The sequence below is a fragment of the Atractosteus spatula genome, chromosome 25 (assembly GCF_055471065.1).
Source record: "Atractosteus spatula isolate fAtrSpa1 chromosome 25, fAtrSpa1.hap1, whole genome shotgun sequence".
Classification (NCBI taxonomy): domain Eukaryota; kingdom Metazoa; phylum Chordata; class Actinopteri; order Semionotiformes; family Lepisosteidae; genus Atractosteus; species Atractosteus spatula.
Window position 1 is genome coordinate 2,465,300 of NC_142730.1, and position 20,771 is coordinate 2,486,070.

The window sequence follows — 20,771 nt, forward strand, 5'->3', positions numbered from 1 at the left end:
GTAGCTTGTTTAGCTCGTCGAACATTATTCCCTAATGTCTGCTTTACCCTTCAGACAACAAAGCCATGATCAGATATGCTGTAGCAAATTGCTTATGAACATAGTAACTCCCAAGCCAACCATACCATAATTTGTCAACAAACAAAAGTCGTAAATGTGCTGCTAATCATTTAGCCTCCTTAAAATCAAGCTCTCCAAGGCTAATTCCTCAAAGTTATTAAATCTTACTCATCAATTCACAAGAATTAATAAGGATCTGCAGGCAGCATTTTTACTTATACTACTGTTACAACGATCTGGTGTTACAAATGCCAGGCACTGGCAAGAATACATTTGGCTTTAAGCAAAATAATTCTTAAATCTTGAGGCTTAGCCTGAAAGAGCCTGGTTTTGAGATGGCAAATCAGGACCATCTTCTCAGTGCTCCTAGAGTCTGCAGCAACAACGGCCAATGAGATGGTCCAGTAGGTTTTCTACATCTCTTTAACACTGCAGCTGCCAGAGACCCAGAGGGACTGGTCTTGAGGGGCGGAGCCTGGCACTACGGCCCTGACCAATCAGTGCGAGGGCATCATTTCTGTCTCCTGATTGGCCGAGACTCTCAGAGAGGTTCCCGGCTTTCATTCCATGAGCGCTGTTAGCTTCTCTCCTAATAATTCAATTGACTGTCCATGCCTCCTCCTCCTCCTCTCCCAGATCTGAACTAACTGAAGTGTTAAAGAAAACTAAAAAACCTTCACAACTGCAATTGTCCAGATCCAGCTGGGTACATTCTACTGCATGAAAGAAAAAAAAAGAGCACTCCATGTCTGTACAGCTGTAAAGGAAGAGTGCTGAAAACTGCATCAAGGATTCAATTAAACAATTAAATTAAAAAATAATCACATCGGCCGACCTCTGCTCACAAATGCGAGCAATCACACACACACAGACACTCCCCCTCCCCCTGGTGTCAGTCCTCTGCCTCTGTAATGCTGGTCTGGGATGTGAACCGCGATCTGGAGAAGCCCCCCGTGTCCCTGGGCAGCCGGGTCTGATCTCGGGCCTCGCTCAGGCTCAGCAGCCTGCGTTTCTGGGACTGGCCCGGGATCTTTTGAAAGGCCCGGTCCACTGCTAGAGAAACAGACAGCGTGCTGAGTGCACCGCCACGGTGGGGGGGGCAGGACCGGAATACAACCCGAAGACGAGCGGACGCAGACCGACCCTCGGGCTGCTGCCGACGGGTCTCAACTCTGCAATACACTACACACCCCGAAGGGTGCAAACCTGTCTAGAGAGCCTCCTGAACCTCCCCACAAGCACCTCTTCCAAGCGACCGATTGGCCTCAGTGCCTCCCAATTACAAAGCTTTCGCCATGAAAAGTATCACCGTGACCCACACAACCAAATTGACAGTGGCCATGCACATCAGCGAACTGATGGCCAGCGCTGACAAGCCACGTATAGGGTCTGAAGGAGAAATTACAGGGAGATAGGACCCTCGTTCAAAACAGTGGCTGTGTCCTAACACTTCTTTACACAAAGGGTGGCAGGAGCATGTTACAATCTACCCAGCCATTTCGCCAACACCAGTACAATGGCTCATTCCTACGAACAGTTGGGTGGGATCCCCCATCGGGACAGGAGGGACTACTTTACCCAAAGGGTTGTGGGAGTACAGAACAAACTGCTCCACCATGCAGCTGTAGCCAGTACCTTGGCTTCTTTCAAGAAATGGCTGGATCCGCCAAAACTTTACACAAAGGGATGTAGGAGTATGCAACAAGATTTTCAGCCATGCTTCTTTCAAGAAACGGCTGAATGAGATCCTTGATGAAACACTAACTAGTAGAGGAGCCAGACGGGCTGTCTGCCCTCCTCTATATATTACACAAATATATTTAGCAAAATATTTATAATGTGCAATACAACGTTTTGTGTACTGTTCTGGTTTGTTCTTTGTATATTCTGGACTGTGAGCAACTCTTCTTAGTGCACTTTTCACTGACTGTACTGATTGTATTGTATGTATTGCATTGTTGTATTATTGTATCAATTTCGTTACACTGTTGCTGTGTTAAGCTGCTGTTGCACTGCAATTTCCCTCACGGGATCAATGCAGTATCAATCTGGTTCAGGTTCAGGTGGTTTTGGCTCCTACCTGTGTTGAACTTGCCCACGGATGTGAAAGAGTCGCTGAACAGCAGCTCCACGTGGCTGAGCAGAAACTCCACCACCACCGACTGCACTCGGACCTCCTTGAAGGCCTCGGCGCTGCCCAGCCCCACGGCCTCGATCTCCTTGGACCTGCCGAGACACAATGGGGGGAGAAGGAGGGGTCTTAAGCTGAGATCAAAAGGGACTTAAGATAAGACATAAGATCACTTTATTGGCCATATACAATTTCTTGCACTAGGAATTCATCTTTTTCGTATACCCCAGCTTGCTCTCCAGGAGACACACAGACAGGGAGAGAAGCTGGGGGTCAGAGCGCAGGGTCAGCCATTTATACGGCGCCCCTTGAGCAGTTGGGGTTAAGGGCCTTGCTCAGGGGCCCAACGGAGTAGGATTCCTCTGCCGGCCGCGGGATTTGAACCGGCAACCTTCCAGCCACAGGCGCAGATCCTGAGCCACAGAGCCAGTGCACCACCCCTTTGGGGGTAAATTCAAATTTCTTTCTTTCTGCATGCAGAACTCTGGCAGGAGGAGAATGCTGATGTTCGTGATAATCGTTTATGTAGAAGGCACGCGAGCGGTTTGCAGTGCCCTTTTCCACTGTGATTGAACTGGCCAGAGAATCTCACAAGACTTAAAAACCACTGGCCTGTTCTTAGTGGTTTTCAATGGCCTCCTCATAATCCCCATCTCTGAACTGGCTTCATCACTCTGCTCTCCTCCCCACTGAGAGCTGCTGTGTGATGCTGGCTGCCATTACATCATTCAGGTGGGGGTGGAGGGGATCCCCACGACCTGTACAGCTCTTCGAGTGGAGTGTCCAGAACAGCGTAAGGAATGAATAATATGACTGGTTCCTCAGCAGCGCAGGAGAGACTGGATCAGGATACCACTACAAGAAGGCCTGTGGACAGACGGCAAGGAGGAGCCCAGTCGCCTTCACCTGAGCAGGTTGGGAGCCCAGACGATCGCCAGGTTCTTGATGTTCATGTTGGTCTCTCTGCTGCAGGTCGCCAGTCTGGACAGGTGTCTCATCAGGTACTCCAGGGTCCTGGTCGGGTCCAGTTTAGGACAGAAAAAAAAAATCAAAAGGCTTTTGGTTTAAGGGATGTTGGCGGATTCCCAGAGCACCCGCCCACCTTGATCTAACCATGTGTCAGGCAAGGCCTAATGGCCATCTCGCCCCAGAACTCCTAAGTATATGTCGTGTGTGCACTTTCCACATTCTGAAGTTCAGAGTTTTTTTTTTTTAATTCTACTATCATCCAGTTTGCAATGGGCAACTGTTTAAGACCTGGTTTATTATCAGCTGCAGGCCGGCAGGCTTTGCTGCACTGAACGGGAGCAAGAGTGCCAACTGATCACTCGAGTGTGAATGCCAGCTGTGCCGGGAGCCAAGACCCTCTTGCTTGACTCATTCCCAGCACTGCCCCGTTTGAACCCTGGGTGGCACCACTTTGGGAATCCCAAAACTGCGGCAAGCAAGGGGCAAACTCAAGACACTCGGGCCACTAAGATCCGCTTGTATCTCTGCTTGCTGAGCTGATCAGCAGCCCTGTGAAGCTCAGGGGCGGATAAGTCTGAAACCTCCAGGGGCTTCCATCTCACACTGCCCTGCAGCACAGGGCCAGTGACATCACCTCCGCCACGCCCACAGGCCACGCCCACAGCAAGCGATTGGTGACTGACAAGGCCGCACCCACACACCGCTGGCTCCTACCTGTAATGGGGGGGAGGCAGCTGCTGGATGACATCGTGCACCTTCACCATTCGATCGTCTTCAGGCGTTGAGGCCATGCATTCCTGAGGGCGAGAGAGAGAGGGATCAGGAGCCTAGGCCCTTCCTGAAAATAGATCAGGGCTTCTGTCAAGAGCGAGCCAGACACTTTCTTAATGATGCACAAGACACTGGCCCACATACTAGCTCTGCTCGACAGACATCGCTACGCCTGGTTCTAGTATGTAGATCACATCAGCAGCTTAAAATCCTTCCATCTATTATTAGAAAGCCTTGTATCCCTGGTAAGGTTGTCTGCAACAACCCCGAGCCTTCATCTTGACCGGCACAGCTCTCAAGCTGGGACTACACCCCGGGACACCAGTCTACTGTAGGGTGCACATCTGGAAAAACGAGGTTTAAAATGACAGATCCGACTGACTAAAAGCCTTATCCACAATCAGGAGTTGCATTACATGCATCAACAATTTACTAAGAGCCTCCACTATTTTCTTCCACTGTCACAAAGCCTCTGGCTGTCAATGATGCAACTTAATTTGGGTGAGAAGGAACCAAGCTTCTCATTCAGCAGTCTCTCATTCACACTGATCTTTAAAAATGTGATCACAGCAGCTCAAGGTTTACTAAACACCCGCTGTCAAGATGAAGTGCTGTAGCATCTAATCCATCACATTTACCAATCAGATCTTCCTCATTGTGACAGTTCCTCATTATTAACATCAAGAGCTCCCCTCTACATGTCCACAAAGATTAAAGGCTAGTTTATCTAGATCTGACGGGATCAGCTTAAACCGATTCAAAGTTCAAAAGAAGACTGACAAAGAATTTCAGCAAACAGAACAGAGCCATGCGAGCAGGTCATTGAAGACAACAGGGGAAGAGCCTGCATTCTGTCAGGAGCTCAGACTGGTATAACAGCTAGGCAGCCGAGGGGGGCTCAACGATCAAGGTCAGCCTTCGCTGCAGCACAGCCTGGGCGCCTCAAGGGACAAGCAAAGATCCGGCGTCCTCCTGTCATTTCAGTTCCAACCAGCGTGATACACTGCGGTCCTGCCCGCTGCGCCACACTCACTGCAAACTTGTCGTAGAGCTGGTAGGTGAGCAGGGGGTTGGGCAGCTCACGGAAGTAGAGCTTGCACAGGGAGCCCACGCAGTGGATGTCCTGCATGTAGATGTCGCGCGTCAGGTCAGGCACGTTCTCGCTGTCAAACTCGTGCCTGGCAGAGGGAGAGAGAAGAGGGAGGGGAATCCTTTTACAGACTCACCACAAGGGGGCGACCAAGACCCAATAGTCTGGATAAACGCAAGCCAGTCAAGCAGGCCGCATGCACGTGTGGATTTCTCACCGCAGTTTCTGTATGTTGGAGGACACCCCAGAGTGCCTGTAGATCCCGTCCACGACACCGTGCTTCTCGATGAACTCCGAACAGCTCCTGAGCACCTGAGGGACTGAGGTGGGCACACTGAGTCAGGCAGCTGCAACCTTTCCTGCCCTGAGCAGGGAACTCAAGAGGGACACTGGAACTCCGGTCCAAGCTAGCTATTCGGTGCACTGCCTCGTTTCAGAAGAGGGCCTGTGCCAAGTCCCATCACAGTTTATATTAAGGCACGTACATGAATGTTTAACATGCTGTCAATCATCAGTTCACTATCCATTGAGCTAAAAAAAACAAAGATATTCTGCAGTGTTAAGGGTAGGTGAAGATCAAGGGTCAAAGGATAAATCACCATAAATCACGGGTTCCCTTTTACAGTTATTGCTACTATTATCGTCACTTTTTTTTTTGTCTTTGTCCAATATCTCCGTAAGCCATATTCAAATTCAATGCAGAGGATTTCAATAGAATGAACAGTAAAATAGAAACTAGAGGACACAGGTGGAAGCTACACTAAAGTGCATTTAGAACCGAAAGCAGGAGACCCCTCCACCTCCTTACACACAGAGTAGTGGGAGTGTGGAGCAAGCTGCCCAGCCATGCTGTTGCAGCCTTCCTCTTGGAAGGCTTCTTCCAAGAAATGGCTGGAGCAGATCCTGGGATCAATTCGCCGACGAATACTACTCATTTGTTAACTCTGCACGCAGATCATGTTGGAACAGTTCTGCGGTGAAATGTCAGCTGCACAACCTCTACTTATTCACTGTACATCGCATTACAGTAGTCATTACAGTGACTAGGGAGCAGGAAGGGCCGCTTCATGTCACAGTTCTTGGGAGCTCGAATGTGAGTTTGCGACTACACGGTGACTTACGGTACTTTCACAAAGTTCCCGATTGTGTGCTCGATTCAAAATTCATGACTTTTTTCCCCCCTATAAAATCAGTGAATTTATTCTGTACCCGAGACGTACTAACTGGTCTGAGAAAGTGGGACCTCAGCTGCCCTTTGAAGGACCTGAAAGAAGCCCGTACTTTGCCCGCTCCTGGATTGAAATCTGGGGTTACCTTCGCTGCCCGAATTGAGCAGGTGCTCCCCGAGGTCACAGCCGAACACCCTCTCCTTCAGGATGCCCCTCTGCTTCAGCTTCTGCTTGCTGGGCCGGGACTTCATGAAGGTCCTCAGGAAGCCCATCAGCTTGCCGTGCTTCCTGGACACTGGGGCCGGGAGATGGAGATGAAGAACTTGAGAGCGGGAATGGCAAGGGCCAAGAGCAGGACGCAACGGGGCCAAACTCAGAGACGAAGGGGGGGGAGAGAAGGAGGAGGAAACTGGGGAGAAGCACCTGAGGGTTGGGCCCGTGTCTGGGCAGATGGGTGAATGCAAAGTGAACCAGCGCGATCCAGGGGTAACTGACGTTACACACCGTTTCCGGACGAAATTTCCGGATCTGAACAGCGGAAAATGGCTGGGCTATGCCTTCACAGGAGTGTGAGACCAGTCACCGCTGTATCACTTTCGGGTACTGGCAACCATGAGGCATCAGGAGTGTTGAATTAATGCAATGGTATTAGCCAAAGGGTTAGAACAGGGGTCCCAAACACCAGTCTTTTGTTTGAATTTAGGAGCTTGGTGTCTTAACTGAATTAAGTTAACTGCTCAACTACAAAGCATTTTTGTAGATAGCATTTTGTTGATGAACTGAAACGCATAGAGGCAGTCCTCAATTTACCATCTCTTTCTTGCACTTTTCTGGTTTAACGTATACCAATATATCCCACCTCTGAATTTAGCTCTCACTTGAACACGCCTGGCCTGAGGGTACTCGGTTTACTCAGCTGTGCACCCAGGTGAACAGAGTCGCTGTGGTCACACACAGGCAGTCTTGGTATCAGTCTGTTGATCTCTCAGCATCACATGCTTACTAACTACATGTCTGTCTTACCCTGTGCCTTTTGTTTATAGGGTATAAACCCAAAAATAAAACTATAAAGAAGTAGGTTATAGTGTGAAAAACAATCTTCAAATCCACAGTACGTGGAAATAAAAATGGGTAATTGTGAAGCATTCTTTTCCCTACCAAAACTATCCTATAATCTTAAAATTCAATTAATGAAACAGTACACTATTAATAATCAGCTAAAATTCAAATGAGGATAAATTGGTTTGTAACGTTACTCAGAAGACCTCAAAATACTTGGCATTAATCAGCTCAGCAAGAGGAAAACCACCAGTCCCACAGGCCGGCTGTGTCTGACTCCTGATCAAACAGTTAGCGCACAGTGTTTCTTTTTAATCGGTATTTTCTACCTTCTTGTTGGGACTAAATAGGAGACACCTACCAACCCCCCACCCCCCCATTTATATCCATTTTTTTTTGGGGAGATTAGCTCTTATTTTACACATTTTGGAATTAAGCAGCATTTTTGAGGGAGCTATCTGCCACCTAAATCAAGACCTACCTGCACTTGATCACAAAGCGACATCCTGAGTCCTGGTTTGACACAATTAACTTGCTTGTTTAACAAATCTGAATTTGGGACTCCTGGACTAGAGATTCTGGACACATTAAAAATGCCGAAATTAAATTTTAATCTGTCAAAGCTCGCAGGGTGGCAGCACTATGTATATTTTGGCCAAGGTGAGTATCACATACTAGGTAAAATACAGATTGGTTAATAGCATTTTAGTGTTTCCTACAGAATTATATACTGGCTCTCCCATGAAGGACAGAGATAGCCTTCTGAAGTCCCTCTTTTTGGGTAACAGATTCACAGCTTTCTCCTCGTACTGCATTTCTTTAGCTGGCAAATGAGGTCTGATTCTAAAAAACACAATATAATCCATTGAATTCTTAAAGAGGGAGAAAATTAATGCAAAAGGGTGTTCCTTTGGAGCGATTTGCTCTGTGGCAGGGCACCTGACTTCTCAGATAATGGTTCTGCTTGTTTTCAGGGAGTGTAACAAGTTGAAAATTGCTGCTTTATCAGATGCGTCGGACAGTCCACATATGCACCCTAACGAGCACGCCACAGCTTAAAAGGCAGGTGCTGTTGAGACACTCATGTCGTGTGTGGTGTCTGTACAACCCTGGATGAACTGCAAAGCAAGCTGTACACTTTGAGAAACTGGGACACTACTGTAGCATGACTTGCAGACGTTTTGCAACACAAAAGGACAAAAAAACAGAAGACCTTCTATTTCAGAGACACAGCACGTAATTCATTTACACAACAAGCCTCATTTTGTTTTAATCACTCGCAGCCAGTAATTTTACGGCGCTCAGAAAATAGATAAGATCACTTTATTGGCCTTATACAATTTCTTGTATTAGGGGGTTTGTCTTGTCCCAGCTTGCTCTCCATGAGACACACAGACAGGGAGAGAAGCTTGGGGTCAGAGCGCAGGGTCAGCCATTTATACGGCACCCAACGGAGTAGGATTCCTCTGCCAGCCACGGGATTCGAACCGGCAACCTTCCGGCCACAGGCGCAGATCCTCAGCCACAGAGCCAGCGCCCTGCCTCATGCCCCCACACTGCAGCGCTGCTGTGTGATGTACAGCAGCAGAGAGGACTGGAAAGGCTGCAGAAGGACAAGCCCAGGTCTAGAGTGTACTGCAGTGTAACTGGGCTCTAGGAATGTGCCACATGGACATATGGGGACAACAGCCGAAGGCTACAAGCAGGATCCCCAGTCCCGGCTCCCAGTCCCATTTCTGGGTCTCTTCAAACCCCCAGGTGTTTAAATGCAGCTGAGGTTTGTTTAATTAGTCCACCTAAGTCTTAATGCAACTAATTCAACCCTCTCCCTTAAGACTTCAACTTCTATTTCAAAAAGAGATTCGTGGGCCTGCAGCAGAGGGGTACGGAGGACACAGATTTTTTTTTTTAGCCTAAAACGGAAGGAGACACTACCTCTGATTTTGTCCTTGCATTAACACAACATGCGTTAGGCTCTCCTAGCTTTTATAAAAACTTCCAGGAAGAAAAAAAAAAGAACTTCCACCCCTCTTCTTACCGCTTTATCCAACACAGGGTTGTGGGGGAGCAGACACACACTCGCTCGCACCAGGCCCAATTTCTCCAGAAGGCAGTTAACCCACCAGCACGTTTTTGGACTGTGGGAGGAAACTGGAGCTCCAGGGGGAAAGCCACACAAACAGGGGAGAACGTGCAAACTCCCCACAGACAGCCCCCCCAGGGCTTCAGGGCTGCAAGGCTGTAACGCTAACCACTGCTATATACAGAAGGAGTGCGAGGTAGTGTCTGTGTATTCTTCATTATCTCACAGCCTGTAATCTGAACTAAAACTGACCCACTGAAGGCTGCTGAAAAGGAATGGCTTGTCCACACCACAGTTACCTGCCCCCTTTTCCTTGTGTTTCCCTCTTAAAATTGGGACAACCACCTAGAACTGATTTCCAGTTAGAGGAGAAAGCTGTGAACCCTGAAAGCTATTCATTCTGAGACTGTGGAAAAGGTCTGTACCCTTTTCATGGCCAAAATGGCGTGAGATTACCATAGTGGCTCATTGCGTGAATGGCTGTGAAAGACTTTGTCTATGTCAGTAAATTAGGGGGGGGGGGGAATACTTTGTAATAAACAGTTACCAGCAAGTCTTAGGAACCAAGGATGCAGAACTAAGAGAGAGAAAAAGACGACAAAAACACAACAAACACCAAGACAAAATGACAATCTGATAACATAAAGAAGCGACTCAGAGTACATGGAGAATTCACAGAACGTGCTCCAAACGCCCCTTCTTTCTACATTGAGGAGCCACTGATATGCGTTCTATCAGCAAAATAAGAACTTCTGAGCAAAGGAGGGGAGCTCCCTTCAGCCTGCCTCCCTTGTTTGGTTATGGGTCTCAGAATATCAGCCAGATGCTTCCTGACTTATTCCGGAGGGCAGATTTCACCCCCATCGGGTCATCTGTACCAGATAAACGAGGAGCTTCGGTTCTCCATCCTCCGTAGGCATGCTTTTTGGTGTTGCCACACGCAAGAAAGGGCAGTCTTTTTTTGTTAGGCCTATGGTCCAGTAGATTGCACTCATTCCTCTAGAACAAACTTGTCCAAATGGCCCTACTGGAGTGACAGAGAGAGGGACGCCGCGTGGTGAAAGGATGGCATTTTTTTTTTAGACTGGATGTCGAACAGATAAAGGATCTCGACTCCCTGCTCTAAAGATTCAGGTGGCCAAAGCCTCTGCTCTTGCTAAATTCTTCATCTTGCCCCTGCTTTCAGCCTGTTTACGCGTTGCCCTGCCGATCGTCTGGCTTAACCTTTCATCTTGTGCGATCTGTACCCCAGCCTGTGCAAAAGCGCTTCTTCTTGTAAGATCCAAGAGGGCGCTCCATCACAGAGGGAGCTGAAGACCCGGGTCCTCACTGTCTTCAGTAATAATTCTCATTTTTACCTGATGTTGGAGAAGGAGGGCGCTGGACACCTACTATCCCAGCCTTGGTGTTACTGCCGTCAACATCTGAAAGCACAAGGACATGCAGTTGGGAGGGGGTGACGATCGCTGGGCTGAACGCACACTGCTCTGTGGGCTTCCCCGCGTTTCCACCCTGAGCTTCGTCCCAGCTTCACTTCAGAAAAACCCCCATTGCCCAGGCGGTCCGTTTCTACTCTATTCGCCAGACTGCTACACCCCCAAATTCCATTCACCCTCAGAACCACTCCCCTCTGCCTTGCCAACTAGGATGACACCCCGTAATCTGCCAAACCTCCACCCAAACCTGCCGGCACCCCAACCACTTTGAATCATTTTTGAAGGCGCTGAATCGGCAATGTCACAGCTCTGCCTCTCCTCATGCAGTCTCTTACGAATACTGCCCGTGCACAGAAAGGGTCTGGAAAAGAGGATACCCCGTGCCTGCTCATCCAGTCCGTTCCTCGTACGCTAATCCAACAACCTCATCTGACCGGCTCGTCAAAGAGCCACTGACGAAGCCAAAACCCAGTCTGACCATCCAGTACATCTGGACTCGAGCTGCTCATTCTCAGTCCTACACCTGGAACTGCCCACTCTGTCATTGTCCAGGGCCACTGTCCAGAGATCTCTGCTATATATATATATTGATAACGGAATGGATGCTGGAATGAAGTCAACTGAACACAAATTCCCATTTACAATGAAGACAGCTTCCGATGACTTATCCATCGTTTTATGGGAGAAATCGGAGTGAGGTGCCTCAATCAAAGGCACGAGAGGAGTGCTCCACTTGGGATTCGAACCCCTATCCTTTCAGCGACCAGCCCAGAGCCCCCCCCACTCCCACTCCACTCCGCAGGACGAGTGGCACGCTCACCTAGTTTGGCCGCCGGCGCGCAGGAGGGCTGGGCTCTCCTCTCGTTGATCAGCTCCACGCACTCGCTGGGGAAGAAGCCGACCTGCGGCAGATCGACAGGCACCGGGTCAAGACGGGACACGGAGACTGCAGCGAGCACGAGGTGCAGAACGAGCAGTGGAGCCCTGCTCATGGGGCCACTACATCCTTTTCAGGACACGCTCAGCACTGTGCTGTGCTGACCCCTGTGCGGCCCTGCTGTAAAACCGGGCTTTTCTCAGAAAGACGGATCTGTACCTGGAAGCCATGCTTGCCTCTCCACCAGCTCGTCTCCTCCTTGGGGGGCATGTCGATCACCGAGAGGATATCGCCAACCTGCGGAAAGGAAAACGTGTCCCGGAGGGCCAGGGTAACAAACGGCTATATCATATAATACCCATGTTCAAGCGCCAGGTGCAATCAGCATAAAGTGTAGCGTCTTTCTCCACTGCACTATCTCTAACTACTTCTACCCTCTGGAATGACGGAGCTCTTGCTGATAACATGGCAAAATGACCTGCAAGTTACAGGGATTGGTATGGTGCATAAAAGTGAGCATACCCTAACCCACTACAATCCCACCAGATTGCAATGGCCAGTAGCCTGCTGTGCTCTATCACTTGGGTGAACCCTGGTCTCACGCTTGGCCTCTGGCCCACAGCCCTCATCCTGCAATCTGAAGGCAGAGTAACCAGAGGCACTCGGGAGCTGAACCCCATTGTTTTAAAGCTGCATCAGACAAAAAGCAACCCGCTGCAGGCGAGACCTCTTCTCCCCCCCCCCCACACAGCTGGCGTCTGACCCAGAAAAGAAAAGAACGGTTTCCGAATTTCCTGTCTCATTTGCACTTGAGAAATCCCAGAAGAGACCTTTCACGGCACGGGTCACCCATATCCCTGGCACAGATACCCAGAAATAGGCAATCAGGGCGCCTCAGGGACAGGGCTGGAAATAATTTTGAGGAGGATGAAACAGGACAAGGTGTGTGGAGGAGAGAGTGGAGGGATAAAGTCGGACAGAATGGACTCTTTTATTCCTTACAAGTTCACTCCTTTCTCTTTACCATAAACCACTGACCAAGGGTCAAGTTTCTAGTGGAATCTCCCTGTGCACCATGCATCTAGTAGCCCAAGCACACAATTATTTAGATTATTACAATTATGCTCCATAAATAATTGCAGAATTTTGTTATTTAACATCTTCCTTCCCCATTAGTACAGGTGACCGTTTAAGCCAACCAATCAGCTCGCGGGTTCGGCCAATCAGCTGGCAGGCTCGGCCAATCAGCTGGCAGCGCTGCCCGCTCTCCCCGTGGCGCGAGACGCACCTCGATGGAGATCTCGTCGCTGGCCTGCGCCGTGTAGCGCTTGATGACGTGGGCGGCCGCGATGGCTGGAATGTTGAGGGACGCCTCCTCCTTCAGCAGGAACCGGTTTCCTCGGTTATCGATCTGCCCGCGGGGGAGAAAGACAAAAACCCATCAGGAAGGTCGGTCAAAGACGGGTGCCGGAGACCAAGCTGACGAAATCTGCTAGCACACGCTTAGATGAGAGAACCATCCATCTTGGAAGCACCCTATGCATTAGAGGGCCGTGGGGAGCCGGAGCCCATCCCAGCAAGCACCGGGGCAGACACAGATGCACACACTCACGCCAAGCGCAATTTTCCAAGACGCCGATTAACCCACGTACTCGAGCAAGGACTGCGCGAGGAAATCGGAGCACCTGGAGGAAACCCATGCAGATGCAGGGAGAAGATACAAACAATTCCTGGGGTGCTTTCTGCGTGGGAATTGAACCCAGGGCCCTAGTGCTGCGAGACACCAATGCTAACCACCGCTCCACCATGCCGCCCTCACTGAGAGACGATCAACAAATATACATACAGGCAGCAGGTTGTGTCTGTGAGGATCATTCATGATGTTTCCTTATGCATATAAATAAACACTAATATGCACAATAGCCGCAGGCTGGTCTACATTCTTAATCAGGCCAGTGAGCCAGACAGAAGGCCTTGGATGGACACTGGATAGATTTTACAGGTGCTCTTTAACTCACAACTGATTAAGACCTAAAGAATCCTAATGATTCGACTGATGCCCACAGTCGCCTCATTGACATAGTCAAGATCAGAGGTAGAATAAAGAAGAACCGGAGGACCCTGCTGGTCTTGATGGCTTGACCCGCCCCTTCCTGTCCAGCTTCTCCTGTATAAGGGCTTTCCAGCAGACTTCTGGGAAAGCCATCGGGACTCGGCTGCTGGTTTGTAGCACTGCGAGCTGCGAGTCCAGGAAATGTCCCAGCAGGCTGTGCGCCTTGTGGCGCCTTACCTCCATCCAGGTGAGGACAGGCCCGCAGTTCAGCTTGTTATCCACGATCATGGAGAGGCGGTTCAGGTATTCGGACAGCAGAGGGGTGAAGATCTGTGAACAGAGGCAGAGTGTGGCAGAGGCTATACACGGCCCGCTGCAGGAAACCTCGTTTTTAAGACGGTCTAAGAATCCTCAATTAGTTGGTGTTATATTAGCACCCAGTTTGGACTGACCCTGTTGTTTCTTTTTGAATCTCTGGACTCCTGTACCCACGTGTGGCGGGGGGAGGATGAGGAGGGGCACTCAGGCCACCTTCCCATTCACCGCATTGACTCTACAGGGGCATCAGCGCTGATCGGGATAGGGGGGTGTGTCTCGTGGATGTCAAGAAAACGTACAGGGGTCCGGGAAGTCGCGGCGGGAGGGGGGGGGGGGGGGGGGGTCACTGTCACCCCTGGAGCCCTGAGAGTTCTCTCTGACCAAGCCCAAACCTTCCTCCCTTGTCACACCACTGCTGTCATAATCGTGATCAGCAGACCTCTTCCTGGATTCCAGGAAGTCGGCTTCGACACAATTCCTGGGGAATTTCGCTCCAGCCCCTTTCGGCTCGAACGAAAGATGGACGTGCACGGCCGGACCAGAGACGCCCCTACCTCCAGCCTCTCGCTGACGTCCTCGATGGGTGGCAGCTCCACCAGCTGGGAGTAGCGGCGATCGTATATGCACTGGTGCAGGTGACTGTCCAGCGTCCGGAACTCCTCATAGGTCCTGCGGACCAGCCAGGTCTTCCCCTGAGCGTAAAGACACACCGCTGAGCTCGCCACACCCTTAATCCGTTTCCTTCAGCTCGTGTTCGCCCTTGCGTCACTGACAGCTGCTTTCATCGCATACTCCATAAACCGTACTGTTTTTTGTATAATTTCTGTTAAGTGCCTTGAGAAATCTCCGTGTTGAAAGGTGCGATATGAGAATAGGACTGGGTGTTGGGATTGATAAAGCAAACCCCACTTAGTCTTCTGTGGCAGATCATGAAACCCTACATGAAATGCCTGTAATCCTGTATTTTCCATTCCTCTGCAGTCTTAATGATCTTCCAACACTTAATTACTTACGTGCTCCTGGGTGGTGAAGTCAATTCAGAAACCAACCAAACCTTGTATGTTGTATGTTTATGTTGTGTATTGCTTACTGTGCGCATTGTATTAATAAGTGTTTGTTTAAAAAAAAAAGTTGTTGCTTGTGAGGCATGTTTTGGCTCTATCAATGAATTGTATATTGTATGTTTGGAAAAAAAAAGAAACCAACCACAATACACACTGAATCAAAATACTCAATGGGGGGAGGCACATCTCATTAAGAAAGGCTGGCTTTGCTCACCTGGCATGACACCTGTACCAGGAAGACCAGGTCCTTGCCTGTGGCAGATGCCCAGTTGGCACTGTTCTGCTCACTGGCGAACTGCAGCTGAGAGTACAGACACAGAGGTTAGAGTCTTTCACAAGCCGTTCCTGGAAGATGCGCATCAGGGCGTCTGTCTCATTCATCACCCTGAGAGAACTATAGCCCACCTGGACAGGACCCTACAGCAGCTCACTGCAAAACTCTAAACACCAGGCTTTCACACAGGAAGAAGGAAAACCTGAGGGTTTTTTTTTCTACATCATACTACCACAGCTCTCAAGAGTCCAAACCCCTAAAGCGTGAGGCTTTGTTTTGAAAATTGTGATTGCAAACTATCTGTACTGATGGTTTCTTTTCAAAAAAGGCATGGGTTAAATAACAGAATCACGGGTTTCTATAACCATAGTTTTACTTTCATTGCTTCATTTTTAAATCAGCCTAGACTTGAAATGTAGCCGTGGGAGACTTCCAGGCTTCAGAGGGTGAGATTTAGTCCAGACTGAGAAGAGGCAGTTCCTTCGGCCTGTCCGTGCACATTCCCTCCGCTGATGAAGAGCCTCACTGCAGGAGGTACCGTGACCCTGACCGACCCTGGACTGGCTGCGAGAGTGATTCGCACATTTCACTCTCTTCTGCTCCAGCACACAATAAGACTCTCAAGACAGGGGGAAAGAAGGAGGTGGGGGGGGGGGGGGGACGACTTGGATTTTTTTGAAGGTCATCAGACAGAAAAAAGATTGGCTTCAGTCCTGCCAATGGCTGAAAAGACCTCCCCCCCCCCCCCCCCCCCACACACACACACACACATCAGAAGAAACAGCTGTTTCCCTCCCCACCTCTTTCTAACCTTCACAAACCAAGCACACTGCCAGCACAAACTGCTAGACCGTATGAACACAACACTGAGATGTTCCTTCCACTGCCTTGACATTCTGGTCTCGCAGTCAGGGCACATCCATCAGCCTGCGCCTGGAGCACGCAAGGAGTTGCCATCAGATTGTAACCCTGTGTGCGTTTGCTTATGCTTCTTCTTTTCTTTTGTTTTAAGGGGGGATAGCCATCTAAACACATCATTTAAAAAATGATTCATGTTCAGATTAATGAGGAATGTTCAGATCTTTTAAGTCTGTGATACGGGGTGATATTTCAGTGGAAGGAGAAAGACAAGGAACTCATGACATAAGCTGTTTGATCCGTTTAAATTTGCATCCACCTCAGGCTCTTATATAAGCCCACACACTGCAGGCTGCGCCAAGGATGTGTTTGGATTTCGAGTACAAAAAATCAAATGTGAGCTTGCAGCAACATGGTGACTTACAGTACCTTCACAAAGTTCACGATGTTGTGCTGATTCATTTTTCTGCCAATGAATTTATTGTGCTACTGAGACGTAATAACCAGTCTGAGAAAATGGGACTGCAGTTACCATCTTTTACAGTTCTCATATCTTAGTTTCTTTTCAGGTCTCGTGACAACGGTTACCTGGATCGTTCCGAAATCCACATTCTCGTAGTGGAAGTGGGCACAGTCCACCAGCTTCGGGAAGTGACCTTTCACAATGGACAGCCTGCAAAACACAAGGGCGCCTGCTAGTGTCTGATAAAGCAAGGACAGGTGTCCGAGCAAACTGGACGGAATGAGAAACTTTCAGAAGGTCGAGAAACAAACCTTGAAATGCAGGTCAACAGGATATAAAAAACAAAACATGAAACAAACTGGTAAAAACCACCCGCTGATAACACAACCACACCGGCCAGCTGCGCTTCTGTTACTGTTATTCTTAAAAAATAAAAACACACTGTTAAAAGTGGGAAATTGGAGCCTTCCTCCTTTTGTCTGCATGATTCAAGTGTTTTAGCTGCATCTGTTTTAGCCTATTCCTCGTTGCAGAAGGGACATTTTGACTGTTCCGAACAGCAGGCCGTGAGACGGAGGCAGTAAGTTCTCTTCAAGCAGAGGCTAACAGCACAATACTTCACAATAAAAATCTTCACGGCGTTTCTCCAACCATCCTCCAACACGAAGAGTCCTGTTCCCAGATTTCCATCCGAGATCACGCCGAACCCTCTTTGGAAATCGGAGCTATTATTAACTGATTTGACAGACACTATTGCTGAAAGCCACTTCCATCAGCACTCACCCCCACACAGCCAGCGGAGCAGTACGAGCGGAGAGGCTTGGCGAGGAGTAGGAGAGCGCTGCCCTGTCCAGGATTTGAACCCGCAACCTTCCAGTCCTAACCGCTCCTCGACACCGCAGCCGGAGCACCGACCGGCCCGGACAAGGGGACACGGCACCTGCGTTGGCTACTGGTGTCCCTAGCGGAACAGGGACTGTGGAAGGCGAGGGACACTCTCATCCGGCACAACCCGGAGTGGGGAGCGAGGGAGCAGGAGGAGAGGATCCCTGTGGAGCTCAGAGGGAGGATGAAGGGCAACAGCGCCAAATGGAGATTCTCCACGGCGAGGGAGCGCTGGAAGGGACTGTGGAGGGAATCCCTGCTCCCTGAGCTCCTGCGGAGGGTCGGACGGCCGCAGTTTCAGAGCCGGGACAGGGAAACGGCATGGATAACAGCAAGGGGCAGGGCTTGGAGGGACTCTCTCATTGTGCCAATCCGGCCCCGTCACCCACCTGCACTGATCAATAACGGACAACCGCCTGATTTAGAACGGTTTTCTTTAATAGGGGATTGATAATCTGTTAGAGTGTGTACTTACTGTGAAATAAAGTTAATTTTGAGAGGGGAAAAAAAAAATCTGCAGCCAATAAAAAAAAAAAAAAACACATCCTCACCTTTTGCTCATTTTCCCCTTCCCGGCGGCGTTGCCTCCCGCGGAGCGAGAGCCGGGCTCCCCTGAGCTGTCCAGGTTATCTGTGCTCCTTGCCTGGAATCGCAGCAGAGAGAGGGAGTGTTACAGCACAACCTTCAGCTAGTCATCCAGGGACACGTTCCCTCGGGGCCTTCCCTACTCAGCCAGGAGTGTGACGTTTCAATACCATTCCACTGCAAGACTTCGCTACTTTCGTTAACAAACTGACCCTCCAGCTGCGGAAGACCACTCAAAGGAGTGTAATGAGAGGCTGAAACATGAAGACACTCTGTTAGGCTGAAGGTTGCCCAAACAGCAAAAACAATCACGTTCTTGGAACAAGCAAAGTCGTTCGATTTAGAACTACAACTCCCACAACACACTGTGATTCTTACAGCCGACTGGATCCAAATGACAGGATCTTGTGCAACCCTGGATGTCTACAGACTGCAGATCCACCCGAATCTGATGGCCAATTAATTTAGACAGGCTGGGTCCAACTCACGGGAGGTGAGTGTGCCTGTGGCTTTCCATTCCACCTCAGATCCTCATGACCTACATCTACACATAATTCCCCTTTAGCCAAATGTAAATCCTCTCCTTGCTCTTCACATGCTGCTGCCTTAAAACGGCCTAAAAAACTTCCACACACTGGCCCCTCCAAGACCAGAACTGGACCACCCTGAATGAAGTCTGCAGGGAGTTCGGGAGGCTGCATTCGGATTGCTCCCAGCTGCCAGCCACCCACTGCAAGTTGTCCTGGACAATGTGGTTTATTTCTCCCGGTGGGCATCAGGGAAAATCAGCCCAATAAGGATTTGAACACAGAAGTAGCAAACAGACCTACGCACACTAACAAGGGATATTAAGCACAACAGAACAGCAAGGTTAGTAAATTTCAGACGATCCGGTAATCAGATAGCAAATCAAAGAAACAGCGATTGAATCAATCACACGGCTGTTATACAAGAAACCGCTTCAGAGCTGAGAAACTATGAGCTAGAAGACACTACAGTATTCTCCCAAGTACTGGGACGCCGGGGGCACTGATCTCAGAGTAAGGTAAGGAGGCTTGGAAATCTCGACTGGTGAAGCTGGCGTGCAAAATGAAATGAGGCAAAGTTTCCAGGACACCCAACACTGCCAGCTGGTATCAATGTCTGGAGCCAGGAGAGTGGCCATTTCCTCTGGATTGGACCACAAAGGGGAGAGAAATGCGTACAATGGTACATAAGAGTGTCTGCTTGGAGTGCTGTGCTCTACCACTCTCTCGGTCAGGAGCCCTGGGGCATTGCAAGCTAAGAACTAGCAATGCATTCCTCCAGGAGTGGGTCCATTTAGCCTGCAAGCTTTCAAGAGCCCGCACTGGGTGAGTGACCCGTTATGCAAGTCCTGTGCTTGGTAAAGGGGACGAGACGTTCAAGGCTGAGCAGCGAGGTTTCAAAAGCATCGGGCTTCGCCATGTGCTGCCCCAGCTGTTCCGGTCACATGCCTGTCATTTCTCTTCATTGCTCACATATCTTGGAAGCTCACTGGTCCGCTGCCCCTACCCTGAAGATGCCAGCGTGTATCCGTGCCGCGGCAGAGTTGCATTAGGGGCTGCCATCTGCCTGCCGTTAGAGCTGCCCCCCTGCTAAAATGCACGAGACGGAGCCACGTGCAGTTGGCGTTTCCTCAGCAGCTGTGAGCCTACGCCCCAGGGCCAAAACAGCGCGGACCCAATTAAGGTGCAATTAGAAACAGGGTTCAGATGGGGCCCCTCCTGCAGCAGTGTCTGATGAGAAGCCCAGACCCGAGCTGGTCCACATTTGGAAGGGGTCTCAGCCAGCTGCGTCTGGGATTCCCCAAGCGACAGTGCGCCGCTGGCCGTGCTGTGCTGCAGGTTTTGACTTGGTGTGAAGCCTGCCAGGGGCTTGCGACACAACAGCGCCCCCTTGTGGTCCGTGCCAGGCCCCTATGCGTTTTGCATGTTCATCAGACTCTCCCACTGACGCCACAGCTCGCCGGCAGGTGCCGTACCCTCCCAGCGTGATGAAACTGAAGAGGGGCACTGCATACGTTTCACGTCGCCTCCATCTCTCTCCCTCCGCAGCAGGCTAAAAGCTTGGGAGTTTGGAAGACAAAGATGCAGAGCTCCGGCAGAACAACAGAGAAATCAACAAGATGCAAACGATGAAGAGAAACGCTCCAGGCATGTCAGCTCCAACACCCCGTGATGCAATGAAAGAACAGACTCGCTAGCGTGCTCCTCCAGTGCCTTGTGAAGTCACCGAGAGTGAGAATCTCCGTCTCTTCCTCACTGCTCGGGAGGGGGAGGAGGGTGAAACGGCCTGACAGCTTTTCATTCTCCGTTACAAAACCCATCTCCACGGAGATGGGCGCCGGGACAGGGCAGGGATTGATAACCTATATTCTTCTGTCCCGTGCAGCTGTGAAACCTGGATCCCTTCCAGAGCCCACAGCGCTCCAGGAACAATCGCGCCCATTCAACCAGCCCCGCGGAGGACGGCAGCAGACAGGAATGGGCGAGAAGCAGCCAGGGTTACAAAGCGCACGGGTACAACAGAGCGGGGATATTCAAACTGATCCACAAGAGGGCCACGATGACAAGGAAAATAAAAAAAAATGACTGTTGTTGCGGTT

The 20,771-nt window shown here is 49.9% G+C and overlaps 1 protein-coding gene across 8 annotated transcripts in view; it reads right to left on the bottom strand.

Annotated features, from left to right (window-relative positions):
* The window catches only part of arhgap33 (Rho GTPase activating protein 33), a 60,594-nt gene that overhangs the window by 13,629 nt on the left and 26,194 nt on the right, over window positions 1-20,771 (bottom strand). For all 8 annotated transcript variants that reach the window (XM_088905372.1, XM_088905369.1, XM_088905374.1 and 5 more), the window contains 15 exons: window positions 18,112-18,203; window positions 16,801-16,885; window positions 15,295-15,381; window positions 14,571-14,708; window positions 13,936-14,028; window positions 12,934-13,056; window positions 11,865-11,942; window positions 11,589-11,670; window positions 10,691-10,756; window positions 6,336-6,485; window positions 5,239-5,341; window positions 4,965-5,109; window positions 3,875-3,957; window positions 3,098-3,205; window positions 2,141-2,286 (listed from right to left, as the gene is read on the bottom strand). In XM_088905372.1, the coding sequence (XP_088761498.1) occupies window positions 2,141-2,286; window positions 3,098-3,205; window positions 3,875-3,957; window positions 4,965-5,109; window positions 5,239-5,341; window positions 6,336-6,485; window positions 10,691-10,756; window positions 11,589-11,670; window positions 11,865-11,942; window positions 12,934-13,056; window positions 13,936-14,028; window positions 14,571-14,708; window positions 15,295-15,381; window positions 16,801-16,885; window positions 18,112-18,203 (1,579 nt within the window). The remainder of the gene's footprint in view (window positions 1-2,140; window positions 2,287-3,097; window positions 3,206-3,874; window positions 3,958-4,964; window positions 5,110-5,238; window positions 5,342-6,335; window positions 6,486-10,690; window positions 10,757-11,588; window positions 11,671-11,864; window positions 11,943-12,933; window positions 13,057-13,935; window positions 14,029-14,570; window positions 14,709-15,294; window positions 15,382-16,800; window positions 16,886-18,111; window positions 18,204-20,771) is intronic.